We start from the raw sequence: 21,390 nt of genomic DNA on the forward strand, positions 1-21,390 counted from the left end.
CCTTTCCGTGCTTTCCTTCTTTTTCCCCTGGCCTTGAGACTTTTTTCCTGGGTTGCTATTGAACTGTCGACGTTCGCCGGCTGTTTTTGAATGCTCGGGTTTCCTTGCCCACTGATTCGCTTTTTCTCCGTAGCCGTATGCTTGAGTTTGCTGTAGTCTTGGCGTACCAAATTGGTTTCGCTGTTGATATTGGCGTCTTCTTTCGACGTCCGCCGTTCTTCTACTTTCAAACTGGATTGCTAGCTCAAATAACTTTTCCAGTGTAGTCGGATTTCTTAATTCAATAAAGTCTTGCACTTGGGGCTGTAACCTTGGCAAAATCACTTGAATTATTTCAGGATCCGGACGGTTTCCATACAAGAGCTTGAAAACGTGAATTTTTCTTAAAATAAAGCTCGAGAGGTTTTCGATTCTTTGTTGATGTATACTAAAAAGTTCCGTTTCTAATTTCGCACGATCCCTTACAACAGGGAAGGCTTTTAGTAGGGCAGTCTTGAAATTTTCGTAAGTATAGGTGGGACTTCCTGCTTGACCCAAGAGACTTCTGCCGATACATTTGAACCAGTTAAGCGCTTGGCCCCTCAAAGCGCTGGTAGCTAAGGTAACTTTTTGAAACTCGTGCACGGGGTAGAGCATGAAGCGGTCATCCAATTTTTCCAAAAAACTGGTTACCGGTGAGTTTCCGTTAAATGTTGCTTCTGGTTTCATCGAAGCGCGCATGGTCTGGACGATGTAACCGAATCCTTCCAGGGCGGCAGCTGGCATTTCTGGATTCTGAGCCGTTTCTGCAGGCAGCACAGGTTCTTCTTGAAACTCGGCCATGGTTATTCTTCTTCGTTGGGCGCCACTATCAGGTTCAATGTTCCTTCTAACCTTCTTCGGGAACATACAAGGACCTGACTCGGAACAGAGAGCTTACTAAAGCTATGTTCACTAATTGTGGTAAGTAGACAGGATACAGACGAAGGGTATACAAAACCCTTTATTTTTCTCTATATACAATAACTTCCGTACTTCGGAATACACTGACCCTCCACTCGGGGTCTAACGTAAAAAAGTATAAAAATAAAACTAAACTCTAATTTAACTTTAGAATAATACACGTGGAAGATTGGCCTTATAATAACAGGAAGCGTATGTAGCACAGAGACTGTGAACACTACAATACGTTTAATTTATCAAGAGGATTAAAACCTCTGGCCTGGAAGGCGAACAGCAACTGCGTAACTTCTAAGGTTCGGCCTGCTTCGAACTCACTGCTTCCTCTCTTTTTTGCTTGGCAAAAAGCCACAACTTAAGTACTTGGCGTTCGCCAGACAAACTTTGCATAAAAACCTTCACGCTTATAATTCTGGCCGGAAGTAGAAAATAAGAAGTGAAAGTAAAGATTTAAAATAAAATAAACGTTAGTAAAACTTAAGATCCTTACACAGTACCTCTTGAAACACTAAACACCTCGGCTACCTTGCTTACGGAAGCACCTACCATACGTGCTCCAACAATTTGCCCACGTTCGAAGTCTGTTAACTCTGACATAATGCAATGACAACCTCACATAACAGTACTCCGACAACAACTGAACCGTTTAGCACATTTACGAAGTTGTATAGGTGGCGTCAGTAGTCAAAAGCGCCAGCGCCACCTACATATTTCATTAAAATCAATCTTTCTTTTCAAACATGCATTTCACAAGGTGTTTCCATATTTTTGTCCATCCACTGTAATTCTAGCCGCAGCGTACCGGAGCCCTAAATAAGAAAGGATGCCCACAACCCATTTGTACTATTTTGAAATATATATGTCTATGGTATATCTGTCTATGTGTAAGTGTGTGACGATTTTTTCTTTACTATAACTTTTATATAAAACTTCTAGCTTCCCATTCACACGAAGAGCTGATTAGATTTTGAATAAAACTGAACAAGCGAAAGTGGTACATTATACTAATTTTAATGAAAACTTAACCTAATTTTTAATGAAAAATTAGGTTAAAATATTGTTACGGATTTGGTATTTAAATAGCTAATGTTAGTAGAATTATAAATTAAATTGTTTAATTCCCCGTTCAGTGCAGCGCGTGACGAATATTAAGAGAAAGCTAAGCCGTAAAATTAAAAATACAAAAGCACGTGCATTTAACATTTAATAAATAAATACCTCTTTTTAATTTCGAAAAATTGCTAGAACGATCTTGTACGGTCGATTTAAAAAGCTGTAAAAGCCAGGGAAAGAACACCTCAGCTCAGTTTTGTTTAGAAAACTGCTGTTGTTTACTATAGGGAATTCTCAGTGAAATCGGATTAGCTTTCTCTACTTTTCTTTATTTTGAATTAGTTCTGTTGAACGTTTTCACTAGTTTAAAAGATAACCACTGTGAGGTATTGGGATATTGTACGAATATCTGAGGATATTTAAGCATTTTTGTTTTATTTGTTGTGATAACAATAAATTTTATGCATTTTTCATCGGACTTGTGCATTCAATTTATAACGAACCCTTACACACCCAAAACGTTTAATTTAAGCATAAAAATTTTTATATCAATGGAACAGCACATTAGATTTTGACTAAATCTGATAAAAAAGTCACACTTTACTTAAAACACTGAACAGATTTTGGTGAAAAAATATGTTATGATGTACTTTAAACTAATGAGCAATGTTTATTGATATCTAGATATCGCGAAGAAATGTCACCATAATTTAGATTTGGTGATACTATACAGAAATAGCATAGAAGAAAATCAAATCGTGACATTCCCTTCAATGTATTTATTTAAAATATATCATAAATATTTAATTTTCTTTCATCAGAAACGAATTAAGTTATATTTTATTCAATTTTCCATTAAAATACAATTTTTAAGCAAAAAATAAAGAGGCGAACGTTTAACTATGTTAGTACAAATTTAGGGAACAAAGGCGATTTTTACACATGGCCAATTATACCTAATAAAATGTAACTTAATATTTCGTATTACAGACCTATCTATCGAGTTTTAACGAAAGTTTCCCGCCACTGTAAATATCGTCTGCGCAAACAGCTCGCGTTGTCGAACATGGTACTGTGAAATTAAAAAAATTAAAATTTTTATCATTAAGTGTCTGAAACAAGGTGTCTGAAATGGAACTATCACACTACCAGATTAGAACCACCATTTACTTCCAGTTCTGTTGCAAAAAATCAGCTACAGAATGTCACCAAATCATGTATTAAGCTTTAGGTAGTAATGTTGTATCATATGACATTGTGAAGGCTTGGTATCGAAAGTTCAAAAACAAGGAAGTTGTTGAAGAAGATCATTATAAAGCCACTCAAGAGCTTGCTAAGGAGTTAGATTCTAGTGCCGCATAAGCCTGACGTACAAGTCAATCGCTGGGTGCTGTATGAGCTGACTCAAGCAGATAAAGACAGACGTGTTTGGGCCTGCACTAATCTGCTCTATCAACGCAAGGACAAACTTATGTACCGGATCATGACTTGTGATGAAAAGTGGATTTACTTCAACAAGACAGACCGAAAAGAAGGTTGGTCTGCGTCCGGTGCTCTCATCAACAGGCGCAGTTTGACTAACAAAAGATCATGCTTTGTATCTGGTGGAATTGCCATGGTGTTATCCAGTATCTGGAAGAAGGTAAAAACCTCGACAATAAGATATACAGCAAGATGCCAGTCTGTGTTGACGCTGCATTAAGGAAAAACGTCGAACTGGGTTTCGGCCCAAAAATGTAATGTTCCATCAAGATAATGCAGTACCACATGTGTCTGCATTCGCCGGGTGGACTCTGTACGGACTCGAATGCTATCCTTTTGCCACACCCACGATATAGCCCCGACACCGCTCCTTTCTACTTTCTCTCTCACCTGCAACTACATCTTAACTGGTGCTAGCTTCTATTCTCCTGAGGACGTCCGAGATGAGGTTGATCTCTGTTTGGACTTGCATGAGCCGAAGGTTTTGAAAAACTGCCGAAACGTTGGCAGAAATTCATAGATTTGGGAGGCCACCTGCACAAAAGGTTTTGCTTTCATCTTTTTTATAACTTTAAGAACGTTTTTGGCGGAAAACGATCGTTACAACCAGATATTAATTGGAAGAATGAATTAGATTTTACGTATTTGTTAAAAATCATGAAAGTGATATTTCACTTAAAGCTCTTTGTGGTTTGAAACACGAAATTGGCGAGAGGGTATGCACTGGCCATATACTATATTTTATCCTACTATGTTTTTAGATTGTTCAAATGCTAGAATACAAGAATAATCCAAATTTTTTATACTTTAAATATTTCACAAATGTATATAAATGCATACTTTCAATCAAACACCATTACAGATTTTATATATGAAATATGTACCATCGCTTTAATTATTTAACTCATTCACCGATATCTGCAAAGATAGAATTAAAAAAAAATTGTCTACTCATATTATAAGGTTCCGCCTTCTTAGCGTGCCTTCGTGATGCAGTGGTCTGCACCTGGGCGCGTATTCCAGAGGTCGGTGGTTCGATTCCCGGCGAAGGCGTTGCTCATTTTTTATCTTGCCTGCTTCCAAAAATACCTAATATCTCTACAGTGGCGCCCGAACTATAAGGGTGGTGGATGATGATTCTCCACACCCAGGATTTGCCGACTGGGTCCCTTAAAGACCCCCGTCGCCCTTTGAAAAGGGAAATATATAAGGTATTTCTCTCGCCTTATAGCGTGCGTCTGTGGTGTAGTGGTCTGCACACTGGGGGCGTAATTCAGAGGTCCGCGGTTCGATTCCTAACGAAGTCGTTGCTCATTTTTTACCTTGCCTGCTTCCAAAAATACATAATGTCTCTATAATATAAGTAATTAATACTACTTTGACCACGAAATGCATATAGGAAAGCACAGGCAAATAATAATATTAAAGTGAAATAAAATTCACATTATCGCCTCTTGCACCCCACCAGCGGCCGAACGGTAAAAGCCTCTGAACGCTGTAATTCGGTCCTAGTTCGAATCTCTGCAAACGAGATGACTACATCGGATTTTTGTAGTTTTCTCTATGTTTAGCATGTTCACCAGCCAGTTTTCCTTAGAAAGTCGCTCCACGAAAGCATCCTTTCTCTTAGTCAGATAGCTCAAGAGTGCTGGTCATGATCAAATGAAACAAACTGAACCAGATCACCTCTTCATTTAATGAAACAGATAAATTTAAAAAAAAAAAAAAAACTGCGAATTTTTCTGAAGTAGAAATTTTTCAAAATCTCGAAAGCAGAAGTTAGATATACAATAAATATGTTCCAGAATAAAATATTAAACATGTTTTTCTCAGTCATCAAAGTTGAATTTCTTTACGAGTTCAATGTAATGTTTATTCGCCGGCACCAAACTGGTTCATCAAGCTCTCATGTGTAATGGAACGACATATAAACGGAGAGCGATTGCAGTTATAAATATGTATATGTTACAGAGAATGTTTGAAATCCGGCCCTCTATAGAATACCTAGGTATTTTATAGAATGCCGGAAACTGAGCAGAAATTTATGAAACGATTGAATATTTCATATATTGCTAGGGTATTCTATAGAACGTCTAATGATTAACTGGCCAAGTATGAAATACGTCTTCGATTCGTTTCGAATAACCGAAACTACTTACCAGAAGTTAATAAATAATGTAAAAAAAGCCGAAATGACTAGGAAGTAACCATTGAACTATTGGTTGCTGAATCACTAAGATCTGATGTTTGAGGAAAACAAAAAGTCAACTCGCGTATCATTTTAGAGAAGATGTTAGTATTATGCAGTATTACATCACGGATTCTATGTTATTTCATGTACTACGTCATGAAAATTATTTGGCTATTCGAAACGGAAGACGTGATAAAATGCTGGAAAACCTTCAACCAAACACGGAAACGTTCCACGTAATGATATTGAAATGTACATCCAACTTGTGAGGCCTATCATGGAAAAAAAAAAGGTATTTCAAAGGACATTGTTGTGAAACAAATGACTTTTTCTGAATTTAACTCCCGTTGTCAAGTGGATATTCTCAATTTTTACACTCAGCCAGACAAAGAATATAAATTTATTGTGGTGCACCAAAATTATCTCACTACTTTTTTCACATATTTTGAATAAAAGTTTTTTTAATGGGATTCATTTATTATTTCTTCAAAATAAAATTTGAATTTTGAAGAACGAACATCTTTTAAACAATAGTCTCCATATACTTTACTGCATCATGATCTATTTTCATACTTTACTTAAAGACCATTCGTCATTCTATAGAATTCCTAGGTATAATATTTGCATTTTGAAGAATGAACGTCTTTTAAACAATAGTCTCCATGTACTTTACTGTATCGTGATCTATTTCCATACTTTATTTAAAGAGCATTTGTCATTCTATAGAATTCCTAGGTATAATACTTGTATTTTGAAGAATGAACGTCTTTTAAACAATAGTCTCCATATACTTTACTCTATCATGATCTATTTTCATACTTTGCTTAAAGAGCTATCGTCATTATATAGAATTCCTAGGTATAATATTTTTATTTTGAAGAATGAACGTCTTTTAAACAATAGTCTTCATATACTTTACTCTATCATGATCTATTTTCATACTTTGCTTAAAGAGCGTTCGTCATTCTATAGAATTCCTAGGTATAATATTTGCATTTTGAAGAATGGACGTCTTTTAAACAATAGTCTCCATGTACTTTACTGTATGGTGATCTATTTCCATACTTTATTTAAAGAGCGTTCGTCATTCTATAGAATTCCTAGGTATAATACTTGTATTTTGAAGAATGGAGGTCTTTTAAACAATAGTGTCCATATACTTTACTCTATCATGATCTATTTTCATACTTTGTTTAAAGAGCGTTCGTCATTCTATAGAATTCCTAGGTATAATATTTGCATTTTGAAGAATGGACGTCTTTTAAACAATAGTCTCCATGTACTTTACTGTATCGTAATCTATTTCCATACTTTATTTAAAGAGCGTTCTTTATTCTGTAGAATTCATAGGTATAATATTTGTATTTTGAAGAATGAATGTCTTTTAAACAATAGTCTCCATGTACTTTACTGTATCGTAATCTATTTCCATACTTTATTTAAAGAGCGTTCGTTATTCTGTAGAATTCATAGGTATAATATTTGTATTTTGAAGAATGAATGTCTTTTAAACAATAGTCTCCATATACTTTACTCTATCATGATCTATTTTCATACTTTGCTTAAAGAGCGTTCGTCATTCTATAGAATTCCTAGGTATAATATTTGCATTTTGAAGAATGGATGTCTTTTAAACAATAGTCTCCATGTACTTTACTGTATCGTAATCTATTTCCATACTTTATTTAAAGAGCGTTCGTTATTCTGCAGAATTCCTAGGTATAATATTTGTATTTTGAAGAATGAATGTCTTTTAAACAATAGTCTCCATATACTTCATTCTATCATGATCTATTTTCTTACATTGCTTAAAGAGCGTTCGTCATTCTATAGAATTCCTAGTTATAATATTTGTATTATGAAGAACGAACGTGTTTTAAAAAATAGTCTCCATATACGTAACTGCACCATGATCTCTTTTTATACTTTACTTAAAGAGCATTGGCCATTTCATAGAACTCCTAGGTATAATATACGATGTCAAGATAAAATTTATAAAAATTCTCATATTTCATACTTTGCCTAAAAACGCCAGGCATTGTATAAAATGCCTGGGTATCTGGGTATTCTATAGAATGCAGGCGTTTCATACATTACAGGTAACACAAATAAAGATATATATACCTTTAATTGTGCTGTCCAATTTTAAACTGAGCTTTTTTAAATGCACATATTATTGTTACTTAGATATACATGTAAGATTTTTTATCATTAAATTTTAAAATAGATTAAATTTTTCCTTCTAGATTTTGTTCCAGATTTATGCACGTTAGACGAAACAATTCATGAGATTTCGCAACGCAGAGACACTTCCGCTTCCGAACACTGTCTGGAAAACGGATGCTTCACGAAAGGTTACTATCATTTTTCTTATATCTGTCATTTTCTTAAAAGATATTACAATAGTTCTTGATTTGTTTCATCCAGAATCATGTTCTGTTTAAAACGTGTTGTAGTTACGTGCACTCTCAATTAAATTATTTCACATCGAAGAATCATGCCGCTACCACGAAACTATGCAATTTGCTAAGATTTATGCTGGTGTGCAAATAATCTAAATCTGATGCGATCCCGGGTAGTAGCCTACCCTGCAGCCGGGTCTAGAGGCATCTTATTGGATCAGGATCAACATGAAAATTGTACACTGATGCTGTTAAATATGAGGAATGAAGATGCCGTTTATACGCCAGAGACAATGATTTCTGCATTTACCAAACATCTAGAGAGGTTTTACTATTGGAAAGAAACTGAGGTTTGGCACCGTATAATCCACCAAACAGATGATTCGGAGACTACATCGAGTTATGCTGATAAAAGTGGGCATAATTATTAGCATAATTCGATGTAGTTTTTTACTCAGCCACTTAGCCGGAAATGGCTAAGTGGCTGAGTAAAGAACAAGCAAATACCTATAGGGAAGATCGAATAATTATTTAGCAGGTATATATAGTTCCATTTACCATTCTATTCACTATGCGGGCATCTGTAGAAGCTCTGATAGATAAAGCATAGAGAGACGCTTCTAAGAAGTGAATCTGCGATCTCAGATCTCTTTTGCTATTCTCCCTTTAACCCCCGAAATTCGCCATTTGCATTTTCTATAGTTTCAGAATAAGCAATGTCTAGCAGCACAGATCTCCAACAGTAGGAAGATCTACTATATCTAAAAAGATTATATAGATCTATTATTAGCATAAAGAGATCTATATTAGCATATCTATTATAGCCCAAAAAGCCATATTCTGCGACAGCAAAATTTCTTTAGTCGTAAATCGTGGAGCATTGACATCCAGCAGTATAAGACTGCCTTAGTTGTCATTCGTGGCAAACTGATTGTTCAGCAGTATGAGGTGAGAATGTACGTTTGGTACAGTATCTGTAATTAACTAAAGGTTTCCTCATCCCTACTAAGACAGACAAGCAACTTTGAAGCTATGACCCTACTAATACTCTAACCGTACTAAGACAGACGACAGTCTATGAAATGACAACGGAAGCCTAAGAAAGTTTAAACAAACCTTTTTATTTAAATGTTATTTAAACTAAACAGCCTAATGAAACCTTGGCTTTTTATCAAACCTACAATTAAGTACAAGATTTACTTGGTAGGTGGCAAAAGGACTAGTTCCGGATAACTGCTATGCCAGAACTAGACGACATGGGAAAAAGTTTTCGAGCATTACTGCAAGAAGCTCTGTTTCAGAAATTCCGACATGAATACTCATTTACATCCTGGTGAAAGCTAGCGAAAAGGAAAAATGGTAGTAAAATTCCAAATAAGAAAATGGTTTATTTAAAATAAAATAATATTTTAAAAGTTGCTCTTACCAGAATGTAAACTATTCGAATACAAAGGCCTTACTGACCTTGAGAGAAATGCTTAGTCCTAAAACTAAACCTTACGCCACCTCCTTTACAATAACTACTTTCATCTAATTGTACTCCATACATGATTGTGACTGAAGATGCTGATATTAATTTTTCAATCAGAAATTTTCTCTTGGCTTTCATTGCTTTCCAGATTCCCGGAAGGAAAAATATTTTGAGCAACATTTTACATTATTTGAGTAGCATCACATATAAATATGTGAATACATGAATAACCTTCTACATTCCTACTTTTGTTTTTGTACGTGCTAACGTCTTCTATCCCTGCTCTCCAGGTTTATTACAATGGATAAGGGATACAATGTGGGTGTTTGGTCTTGTTAATACCACTTTTACCTCCTGTCCCGATTCTTACATGGTTATCTACTTAAATACTGTAGACCTCAACGACACCCTATTTCAATATCGATGTCCTTTTACAATAGCATTAATTCTTTGAGTATGCTATTCATATAGAGTAAGTTTTTAAGGAACTTAAATACTGTGTTAAACTTACTCTATTTTAAATTTGAAATAGAAAATGCATAAAACCATTCACTAATTTTTATATTTTTGAATTTGCGCAAAGATCTCCTAAGCATTTCGATTAAGCCAACATTAGGGTGTTTAACTCATAAAAATAAATTCTTAAGAAGTAAACAAATTTACAAGCAAAAACGCTTTTCAGCTGTACTTAACAACTTAAATCCTCCCCTGAAGTAAAAGGAACTCGTAATAGTAGTAACATTGTACCCTTTAAGCACAATATAAAATTTTACATTAATACAAATAAACTAAATTTTCTAAATTCTCTTGTTTTTCTTGTAATCGGTCATTCTTTCTTCATAGACTCATTCTAAGTCAACTAACAGACCTCATTACATTGAAGTTTTCTTACTGGCTGGTGGTCTACTAGTCACCTCCGGTCCTCTTCCTTTTCCTTGATTCTGACTTTTACTGTCATTCGGATTTTTCCAGCGGTCCGGTTCTTTTCTCAGGAAACGTTCTTTGGGGACTGATGAAATCCTCCGTCGTTAATTCCTTCTTCTAATTCCTTCTTCATGCTCGCACGACTTTTTAAATTTCCTCCACGCTCCATCATCCTTAAGTGGCGATGGCTTTTCCACTGGAGAATCTGATGTGGTTGCTGAGCTCTTGAAATCTTCTTGCCTTCTTTCTAGCGCCTTTATTCTTAAGTCTTTTTAGACTTTTCATTTCTTCTTCTTCAAGCTGCCTTTATTGACCTGCTTCTCTGATGCTAGCAATATCTCCCAGATACTTGTCCTTGATCTTAAAACTTAAGTGAGGTATTTTATTTTCCTCTTAGGGGTTTCTTCCATTCTGGGCTTTTTTCTTCCTTCTTCATTTACCAGTCCCCCTCCCTTTTGCTTTGCTCGCCTTCTACAGACTTTTTGCAATTTCTGGTTCCATAGACTTTTCCCTGTCCTGACATATACCTGACGCGCCTGCTTTACTATTCAGGAGTTATACCTAACGCAGCCTTTAAGAGCTGCATTTGAGCCCGCTCCCATAAAGTCTTTTTATCTGATCAACATTACTTGCTACAATATCACCATCCTTATCTCTTAAATATTAGATCGCTTCTCAAATGTGTTCAATCACAAAAAGGCCTTTAAATGTATTACAGAATTTTACCACTTAGCTTTCCGGCGCAAAAGAGAGAGAATTTTAATGTTTTAAGAACCTTGTTTCCTACCTTAAAATCTTGCCCCTACATTTTCTTATCAAAAAGAAAATTATTCTGTAGATTAGTAATAACAAAAACAAATTTATCTCTTTATCTTTAAGGTAAGAAATTATTTTGGAACACAATAAAACAGTTACTGGAGCTTTAATTGTTTGATCAGGCGTAAAATGAGCCATTCCTTGGTGATGTGTCGAGTTTTATGAAATATTTGTTTATTATTTATATAAACAAATTGTAACTGTGTGAAATATAGGGCTAAAAAACAACAAGAAGGGGCTTAGTTGCGGAAGTAACTAAGACATTCGCCCCTTCTTGTGCTTTCACCGATAATCTTTATAATTCACTTTAATTAGCGAATTTCGGGACCTCACGAATCTTAGGATTTGTGAAGTCCAAATCCTTTGGAGTGAGGGAATAAAAAAATGGGGTTTCACTGCATTTTTTCCATTGCCAAAGTTTTATATAATATAGCTGAAACATGTATGAACTGTTCTCTTTCAGACTCCGGAAAACTTACATCTATGCTAGTTGACACTGATGTTCTAATGTCTCTTATGAGAAACTATTCAAATTGCAACGTGTGCTTGACAGACCAGTGCTACAAAGATGGTACAGTTAAAAGTTTTGTTATATTTGATAATTTTTGAACGCTGCTTGTTTCACGTATTTTTTAACTGCTGATTACATAAAATAACTTAATATTAGCATGAATGTACAAAAGGTGTAATGATATAAAAAGTATTAAAGGTAGTCATGTTAATATATCCATCTGTATTTTAAAATTACATGGAGTTTTTCTGTGCTATAAATGTGCTCTTTTTGAAACAATTAAGTTAAAAACCGCAGTGAAAAAAAGCATTCCGTAAAAAATACAGCGTTAGCCTAAAGTAAGTAGTCAATTAAAAAATGAAAATTACAATAGCATGGCTCATATGGTTATATATATGTGATGTACCAGCTTTTGTCAGGAATAAATAGATTGTCTATTGGAATAAATAGATTTATGATTAAAGAATCATAAATGTAGTCGTAGCTTAAATTATCAGACGATAAGTTTAAAAAATAAGTTTAAAAATAGGATCCATTTATTATTGGTCAGGAGAAATAGCAGTTACAAAATCAGATATCCGGAGTCAATAAAAAAGAATTACTAATAACTTTTTGTATGAAGTTTACTGCATCGTGAAGATTTAAGAAAAAGCCCCGATATTCTTTTGCGAGTCCTTTTATAGCCTTTGGAAAGGCGGAGCTTCCAAGAAATGACGTCAGCCTCGTCATCCATTCCAGCTCGCTTTAAATATCTCCAGAACATTCTATAACTGTACTTGTAGAAAAGGCGGGAAAAACAGCTTGACTACGGGGCTGTGGATTTAATTCCACGTACTTTCAAATAAGAGAACGTCGCCATTAAAAAATGAAAAGAACATACAGTTAGAATTTTAAGTATATTCTTGACTATGGAATTTTATTATTACATATATATATAGCATGATTAGAACAACATGTTCTGAAGTTTACATGCCTAAGTTACAAATGGTCTACGCGTATTCCTTGTCGTAAAATGACAACTATCAATGCATTAAGTTCTAGAATTTAGCTCAGCGTTGAAGAAGTTCTAGCATTTATCTCAGCAATGAAGAAGTTCTAGAATTTATCTCAGCAATGAAGAAGTTCTAGAATTTATCTTAGCAATGAAGAAGTTATAGAATTTATCTCAGCGTATGCATGACATAGTATAACGGAAAATAAAGTATATCTGTACAAATTTATCTCAGCGTTGAAGATGTTCTAGAATTAATCTCAGCAATGAAGATGTTCTAGAATTTATCTCAGCGTATGCATGGTATAGTATAACGGAAAATAAAGTATATCTGTAAAAAATTTTCTTGGAAACATAACGACCTGAACATTTTGTGAAAATTTCACACTTAACTATAAACAAAGAAATAATACAAATAACTAATTTCATAACTAAAAAAAGCGTTACTCATGTTTAGATTTAATTGATACTACTCTCACATTATTGCCTTGAATCAAGACATTTAAGTTGAGGTGTACTGATTTACAATATTTCATATGAATTCATTTTCATACTTAATGTAACCCCTATTGTCTTAAAAAATGTTTTTAATTTTGAGGTATTCAACTCGTCAAGTAATAAACTTACATAAATTTGAGGAAAATATCAGTAACTGTAATGAAAAGCAGAAAGCACGGAAGAAGTCTAAAATTTGTGGGTCTATTTATATTCGATAAATCATTAAAAAACCTTAAATTTGATAAAAAATTACGAAAGTACTCTCTAAAATTAAGCTGAAGAACTATTAATCTGTTTTCTTCGCCAGCTATGCTAATATTTCTATGTGTTGATGAACTTTCGGGGGCTAGTTTAATTATGCTTTATTACTGGTTTTCATATGGCACGATTTTTTTTCCATTAAAGTAAAATTTGTTGAAACATAAACTATAAATACTAACACACTTAAATATTAGAGAATTATTATGGAATATTGAAACAGACATTCTGCGAACAACTGTGTTACTTAAGTTACTTATTTCTTCACTTTCTATACGAGCAAATTTAATTAAAAATATCTGATGTATACACCACATGACTTCCTTGTACGGAATATTAAATTATACTCATTTTTTCTTGCATTTCATTTAAACTTATTGAACTGAATTAAATTTATTTCGTCGACAGCACATATACCACAATAGAATAAATGCACTCTTTAAAATTCACTATATTTATTTACCATAGCAACTCTCTGGCTCTAGGTTCACTTAACAGCGTTAAATTTCATTCATTTTTTAACTCAGAGTGCACAAAATATATATCATCTTAAAAATTATCTAATCGTTGCCACATATTCTATTTAAATACTATAATAAATCTAAAACCATGTATAAAAGAAATTAAGCAAACAAACAAAACAAAAAACAAACGGGAGAAAAAAAAAAAAAAACAAAACAAAAAAAAAAAAAAAAAAAAAAAAAAAAAAAAAAAAAAGAAAGAAAGAAAGAAACAGCTTTACGCAGACTATTCAGTATTTCTCATTCAATTAATTCAGTTTTCACTTTGCGCCAACGTAGAAATACATAAAAGCTCAAAATATCTATATTGAAAATTATGAAGTAAATCTTAAACACTTATTTCCAGAATGGATTAAGCAAGATTTAATTCCCATTAATAAAAAAGGCGTTATCTTTGTTTTTGCGAAGCTTACTTTCTCTAGACTAGCAACAAATCTACTATTCTGTTGTTTCAAATGTAAACAAACATTGCCGCCATTGCAAAAATAATTAGGCTTAGCGGCACTTAAACAACTTTTTTAAATTGTTAATAATTCTAAAAATATCGCATGCAAATTTAGTAAAGGTATAAAAACCTTAACCGGAAGATAAGAACAACATAATTAAATCATTTTAAAGCAAAAAGTGCACAATTTACAAACATATAAGAATAAAGAAACTGAAATTACTGAGCCGAGTAACATAGTGGATATATATATATATATATACACTTTTGCTGTGGCCGATTGCAACCATAATACGAGGTGCAGATCTACTTGCTATAGCAATCCTATATACAAAATTTCAACATTCTGAGGCTACTCGTTTTTGAGTTATGCGAGATACGTACATACGTACGTACGCACGACGCAACGAAAATTTCTCTTCAGAATTTTTTTGGGAAAAGTGCCCTTTATTCTGTCCTTACGTACGGATTCACTCAAAAATATCGTTAAATTGTATTCGATAGCGGTCAAAATGGATATTTTAGTTTAAATATGATGCCTCCTTTTTACTTCGTTCAAGCAAGTAAAAATCAGAAAATTGCTAACACTGAAGCAAGCATTTAAATGTAGTTTCAGTTTGCCTTCGAGAAACCTTTGGTATGCTTCTTCTATCAAGTCTTTGCTAAGTCTTTTACTCTTACGCCTTGGTATTATCTCACGTTTTAATTCGATATAAATCACTCTTTTTTTCTCACCACTATTTTTGTGCTCATCTTCTTGGGGTATATGGTTATAGAAGAGATAATTTCTGCGAACAAAACTCGTAAATTTGATTACTGGTTCAGATTTGCGAGTGCTGTCAACGACGCTAGCTCGCATCTCAAATTTTGACTCGTAACTCAGGCCAAAAACTGGACAAATTGATCGATCATATCTCAAAAATCTTATGTGTTGGACACTCGTGTCTCAAGGTACGAGTGGAGGTCAAGATCTCAAAGTCCTTTACGAAATTCACAAATGCGGAAGCAGACATACAACAAATATGCACCATAAAGTCTCTAACAGTAGGTCTTTCGATTATGCATGTTAAAGTAAAACATGTGTAAGTCGCCCAACCGGAATAGTGGTTAGTGACTCTGAAAGCTGTACCGAAGTTTGAATTCCGGAGAAGGCATCGATGTTTTTAAATGTGTAGTGTCTGTGCGACATGAAAGTCTTTGGGAGAGTTCTTGGAAGAGGAAGAGGGGTGGGAGAATCTCAGACCCATCCCCCCCCAGGGTGCTATCTCTCAAAACTGGGGGCGGAACTTAGCTGAAGTTGTATTGTTACTTATTTGGTGCTCAAGGCTCTTGGAAACTACAGGCGCATTTCACTCCTGGCCACGGTGAATGACGTGGGCTTGTGCTGACCATTGTCAGACAACTGAGACCGGTAACAACAACAAACATATGTTTGTGTGTGACTAAGACCTTTTTTTAAGTTGTTGTTGTGTAAATAATACCAAATTACAATATCGGATCCTGTGCTGACAACTCGGACACACTGAAATTTTGATAAAAGGAATTCTCCTTGCGAGATCTTTAATGCCTTTATTAACGAATAACTAATACCCGCTTCTCGGATTTCAGTTGAAGTGAATTTCTCCGCCCAAGATATCTAATACAGGAGACATCATTTATATAAAATAGAGATCATATTCTCCTTACAACTATATTTACACCCATTTAATAATTTTGTAATAATCTGTAAAATAACATCTCTGTTTTCTAGCTGTGCTAAAACCAATAACTAATAATTTCCCACTATTTTAGAATTAGAAGTATAAATTAAAACCAGTTGGAGAAATTATCCTTCGAAATTGACATTTTTGAATTAACTTTCAGCAACTGAAATCTTATCCAGTTTAGATGAGGATGTGGACCCATGTGATGACTTCTATCAATTTGCCTGCGGTGGCTGGCTGAAACAACATACCATTCCTAAGGAGAAATCTTATGTTTCCGTTTATTCTAAACTTGAAGATGATATCCAACTCCAACTGAAAAGTAAGAAAAATAATTTTTAATTTTGACAAGCGATTTTTTTTGGCAAAAATGAATAGGAACCTTGAACTAGTGAGGTAGATCAAGCTGTGAAATTTTTAAATTTTTCTTGAACACTGAAAAACTTTCTCATTCCTTTGTTTAAGAAGAGAGGGCTTTGCTTTGAAATAATTTGGCTCAGACAAACAATTGTGAAGAATACTAAGCAACCCATACATGTATACATATTTTGAAAATGGCAATCCCTTTCAGCAAAATCATTTTCTGAAAACTCCTTCTCCTTGCTATGGCGTAACATTTAAATAAAAAGGCCTGCGAAATGTTTGCAATATTAGCGTAACATAAGACAAGGAACTCGGAAAAAAATGAAACATAAATTTAAAACGTATCTGGATATTAGTTTGACTCTTCGTTGCACGGAATTTTATGAAATTATGCACGGATTTTACGTTTCATGAAAATACGAGTTTAGTGAATTTTTCCCTCATTTTCGAGACCACAACTATGCTGAAAATATTTCGGTGAGATAGTATAGTTAAACATTTATAATGATCCTCAGAACTTGGTCTATACTGCACGTAGAGGAATCTAATGAACTGTAGAACGACTTATTGATGAGTTCACGTATATAATAACAAAGTCTAGAGAAGGATTAAAACAACCTTTTATTCACTCAAAGAAATAATAACAGATGATTCCTTCTCGGGCATACAGGAAAACCTCCACTTGAGCATTTAACTCAAGTTAAGAAAATAAGAAATTAAACGTAGTTGGCCCTTAATATAACATAGCCGGCGATTATCAACAGGCACATTCAATATGGATGAGGGTCGTAGATTTAAGAACGAAGTAGCCTGGCAAACGTGCGCCACTAAGGGATCCTGAGCAGGAATGGATTAACCGCCGTGGCCATTACGACGTGACCGTTTCGCCGTCAAGACTCCGCTCCGTTTGCCATTGTCGCCGCATCTAGCTTGCAAAGTTGCAAACTGTATACCTGCTTACTTCAGTTGGTTGCTTCATGTAGCGATGTCTAGCTTGCAAAGTTGCAAACTGTATACCTGCTTACTTCAGTTGGTTGCTTCATGTAACGATGCCTAGCTTGTAAAGTTGCAAACTGTATACTTACTTACTTCAGTTGGTTGCTTCATGTAACGATGTCTAGCTTGCAAAGTTGCAAACTGTATACCTTCTTACTTCAGTTGGTTGCTTCATGTAGCGATGTTTAGCTTGCAAAGTTGCAAACTGTATACCTGCTTACTTCAATTGGTTGCTTCATGTAACGATGCAGGGAAGGAAATGCCAAGTGAGTCCTGGAAACAAGATATAATGCATAAAAATACAAATTAAAAATAAAAATTTTTCTTATAAAATGGAAGACTATATATACAGTATTTACAACCATTTGCTTTACATAAAATGAGTGATGAGTGGGAAGTCAAAATCATTTTATATACACATATTCAGCTGAGATCTTAGATAGAGCACATTTGAGCTTTATATAGGAAATCTTTGGTAATTGCTAAGAATGAAAGTCGCAAATGGGCGCAGATGACGGTCCTCTTGAAAAATCTCGTAACTGAAAAGTTCAAAGTGGTTCTTTATCTTAGATTCTATGCTTCCTCTACTTGAATACTACTACTTCCTTAAATAGTCCTTCTAATCCACTTTCACAAAAGGCGATACTAAAAACTCATTCTGGTAGGGATTAGTAGATGGGAAAGGAAAATAAACAGTAAAGCATGTTTAAAATTAAAATAATCTTTAGCAACTTACAGACCTCTACAATTAGATAATTAAATTTGTAGAGCAACAATCAAAATTATATATCGTTCTCAATATTGGCCGATAAAGAGACTCATTTACAAAGAACGATCAGAGAAAAATAGACGATCAGCTGTATTTGATGGTTTACAAGCTAAAAATAGATATTTTTGTGGTATTATTGCAGTGCCCTATTTATCATTTAATATTTTGCAAGTAATTTATCAGATAATATATTGAATTCGTTAAATCCGTATACACACTTAACGAATATTTTGCTCATACAGAATACAGGATTTATTTTACTTCATAAATGTACTTTCCAATCAATTCTTTATTCGTTCACATGTCCTTTTCGTTCGTATGAAACAGGATTAGTTCAGGTGTAATCTTAATTTTGCCATAAAAGTTACGCTTTTTGATATTTAAAATCACAACAGGATGATGGATGCGACTTAGTGAGATGAAATTTGCATATTAATTCGCAGAATAGGAAAATAAGTGGCACTACAGCGCATAAGCAAATAAGAAGCATCTCTTACTCTCACGCCACCTCTTACGCCACTTAGTTAATTTTTACACATGATTTTAATGTAACAAAGAATATCAAAGATCGATGTCGACTAGAAAGCATTTCAATGCAGTAATTTTTGAATAAGAGGAAAGCGTGAAACATAGTATTTAATTCGCAGGTTTGATCATGGAAGAAAGATAGCGTGCCTACCTTGTTAGCGGATTGTCTTGTTGCCAGTTGCTACAATGTCAGTTGCTACTCGCATTAGTTGAAATACGATCGCTGTTATGCGATCAAAAACCGATGTGTTCAGGTTTAGTTTTGCATATTTGGTTGCGGCAAAGCATGCAAGGGCTATCTGCTTAAGAGAGGAATGCATTCCATGAGGACTTTCTAAGGAAAACAAGCTCGTATCCTAGTTACACATGGAGAAGAAAATTACGAATACATTCATGTAGCAAGCCGGTTCGCCTGGAAACTAACTCAGGCCCAATTACCAGTACTCAGCGACTTTACCGCTCGCCCGCTGGTGGGCACAGATGGGTTCGGGAAAGAATGACGAGCGACATTGAGGAATTTGATGATCCCGACCAGCCAGGACGTAACTACATCACTCGCCGAGGCCCAAAAATTACGCTACGTGGAACAGAAAAAAGTATCTGCTCGTGCGATGGTACATCGTTTTAAGTGTCGCGGAGTTTTTGTCTAGTATTAACAGTACAGTATATTAATGTGCCTTTACTCGTCTGCGTTGAATGACTCATATGAATGAGTAAATGGCATGACGTCATCTGAGAAGAATGTCACTTCTGCATACAACATTTTGACTGACATAAGTGTACACGATGCCACTATGGAAAACAATCGTCATAATCTTGCCTTATTCGTTGGCATATCAACTTAATATGAGTTATGGTATGGGGTGATTAGACACGAGTTCATTTCTTTTATACCTGGCAGGCATATTTGGTACTCTGAACATTCAGTATAACTATGTTGCGAGTCTGCTAAACCTTCCAAGGATTATTGGACGTATAATTACTCTCTTCTTTGAAATTTATTTTCACAGATTTATAAAATAAATATGTCTGTTAATTCTGCAAAAAAATGTCCACATTGTTTTTACTTTTAATGGAGAATCCTATGCCTTTATAATAATGTACTTTATTATTACTGGTCAATGCATAGAAAACAATAATTTTCTCAAAGTATTCTGTTTCAAAACAGTTTCTTACAAATTATGATATTCTTTTATTCAGTGTTATTTATGCTCATGATACATTACGAAACCTACAAACGTATAAGGTATTTTTATAGTCTATAAAGGTCAATGTAAGTAATGCCTGGTTTCAAATAAAATGTCCAATTTAACAAATATATATATATATATATTAAAAAAAAAAATCTGAAATGTTTCAGATATTAAATTACGTCCAAAGGGGCGTTTTTTAACATTTTGTGTGTTACCTTTCTTTATTAAATATCATGTTCCTCGCACTTAAACCATAAGATCCAGTGCAACAGCAATATCGCAAAATAGTTTTAAAACGAGCATATCTTTAGAATTTCCGATACAGAGACTCACGCGCTGGAGATAAAAATGTTTTTTCTGCACAACGTTGCCATTGCTCGCTTTGAAATCCTTGAGTTTGTTAATCAAAAATTCGTCAAAATTTTAAAAAATAGGAAATCGATCATAAAACAAATTTCAAATTTCAAATTTGGTCTTCCACATGCTCATATTCGTTGGAGGATTACGTCATTCAAAATTCGATGACTCTATGTACCGTTATTTTATGACAATGTGAGAAATATACATACATTTACGCAGATTTTCATTATTTAATTTCTTCAAATATAATGCAGGACTCTAACATTTTATGGCAACAGTTTGAAAAGTGAACCGACATTTATCCGTCCGACGCAAAATGCCAAAACGAAACTAATAGTCCTTCGGGATTCAAATCCCTTTGGACTAATAAATACTAGCGAGCAAACCCGCCAGATGAGCGGGTTGTGGCGAAAACTAAATTTATAATTATTAATTTATAATTATGTAAACCTGTACAATATAATTATGCACAGTTAAAATTTATAATTCTGTACACCTGAAAAAAAAGTGCATAAAAATATTTCAATATGAATAAAATCAGTTCATTCTTTCCAAGCAAAAGCCAATTCGTAAATAATTATTTTGTTGCCAAATCAAGAAACAAAAACTTTTGACTCTTCAGGTTAATAAGTATACGTATGACGTCATGACTTAAATACAATTTAACATAATACAATTTAACGTAATACAAAAATTTTTCTCGATATTAATAAAAGAATTAACGTGGCAGTCAATTATCCTAACCTGAAACAAGAAAGTTGCCAACAGCAGCCATTTATTTAAACGAAACATTTTTGACATACAGTGACGTCACATGTAATAGAGTGCTTTCTTCAAGGTCAGAATATGACCTTATATAATATAATGTATTTAATATTTGGCAATGCTATTTTTATTTCATATTTTGTAAAACTTCGAAATTTTTATTAATAAACTCTAGGATTTGAAAGCGAACAGTGGCAACATGTTTCGAAAT

The 21,390-nt window shown here is 34.2% G+C and overlaps 1 protein-coding gene across 3 annotated transcripts in view; it reads left to right on the forward strand.

Annotated features, from left to right (window-relative positions):
* Positions 1-21,390, forward strand: part of LOC118183624 (neprilysin-2-like) — a 132,116-nt gene that overhangs the window by 15,106 nt on the left and 95,620 nt on the right. For all 3 annotated transcript variants that reach the window (XM_085826472.1, XM_085826474.1, XM_085826473.1), the window contains exons 2-4: positions 7,912-8,019; positions 11,742-11,849; positions 16,366-16,527. In XM_085826472.1, coding sequence (XP_085682598.1) covers positions 7,912-8,019; positions 11,742-11,849; positions 16,366-16,527 — 378 coding nt within the window. The remainder of the gene's footprint in view (positions 1-7,911; positions 8,020-11,741; positions 11,850-16,365; positions 16,528-21,390) is intronic.

This window comes from Stegodyphus dumicola, chromosome 11 (assembly GCF_044657685.1).
Source record: "Stegodyphus dumicola isolate Sdum_Otavi_A_Nest chromosome 11, ASM4465768v1".
Taxonomy (NCBI): Eukaryota; Metazoa; Arthropoda; class Arachnida; order Araneae; family Eresidae; genus Stegodyphus; species Stegodyphus dumicola.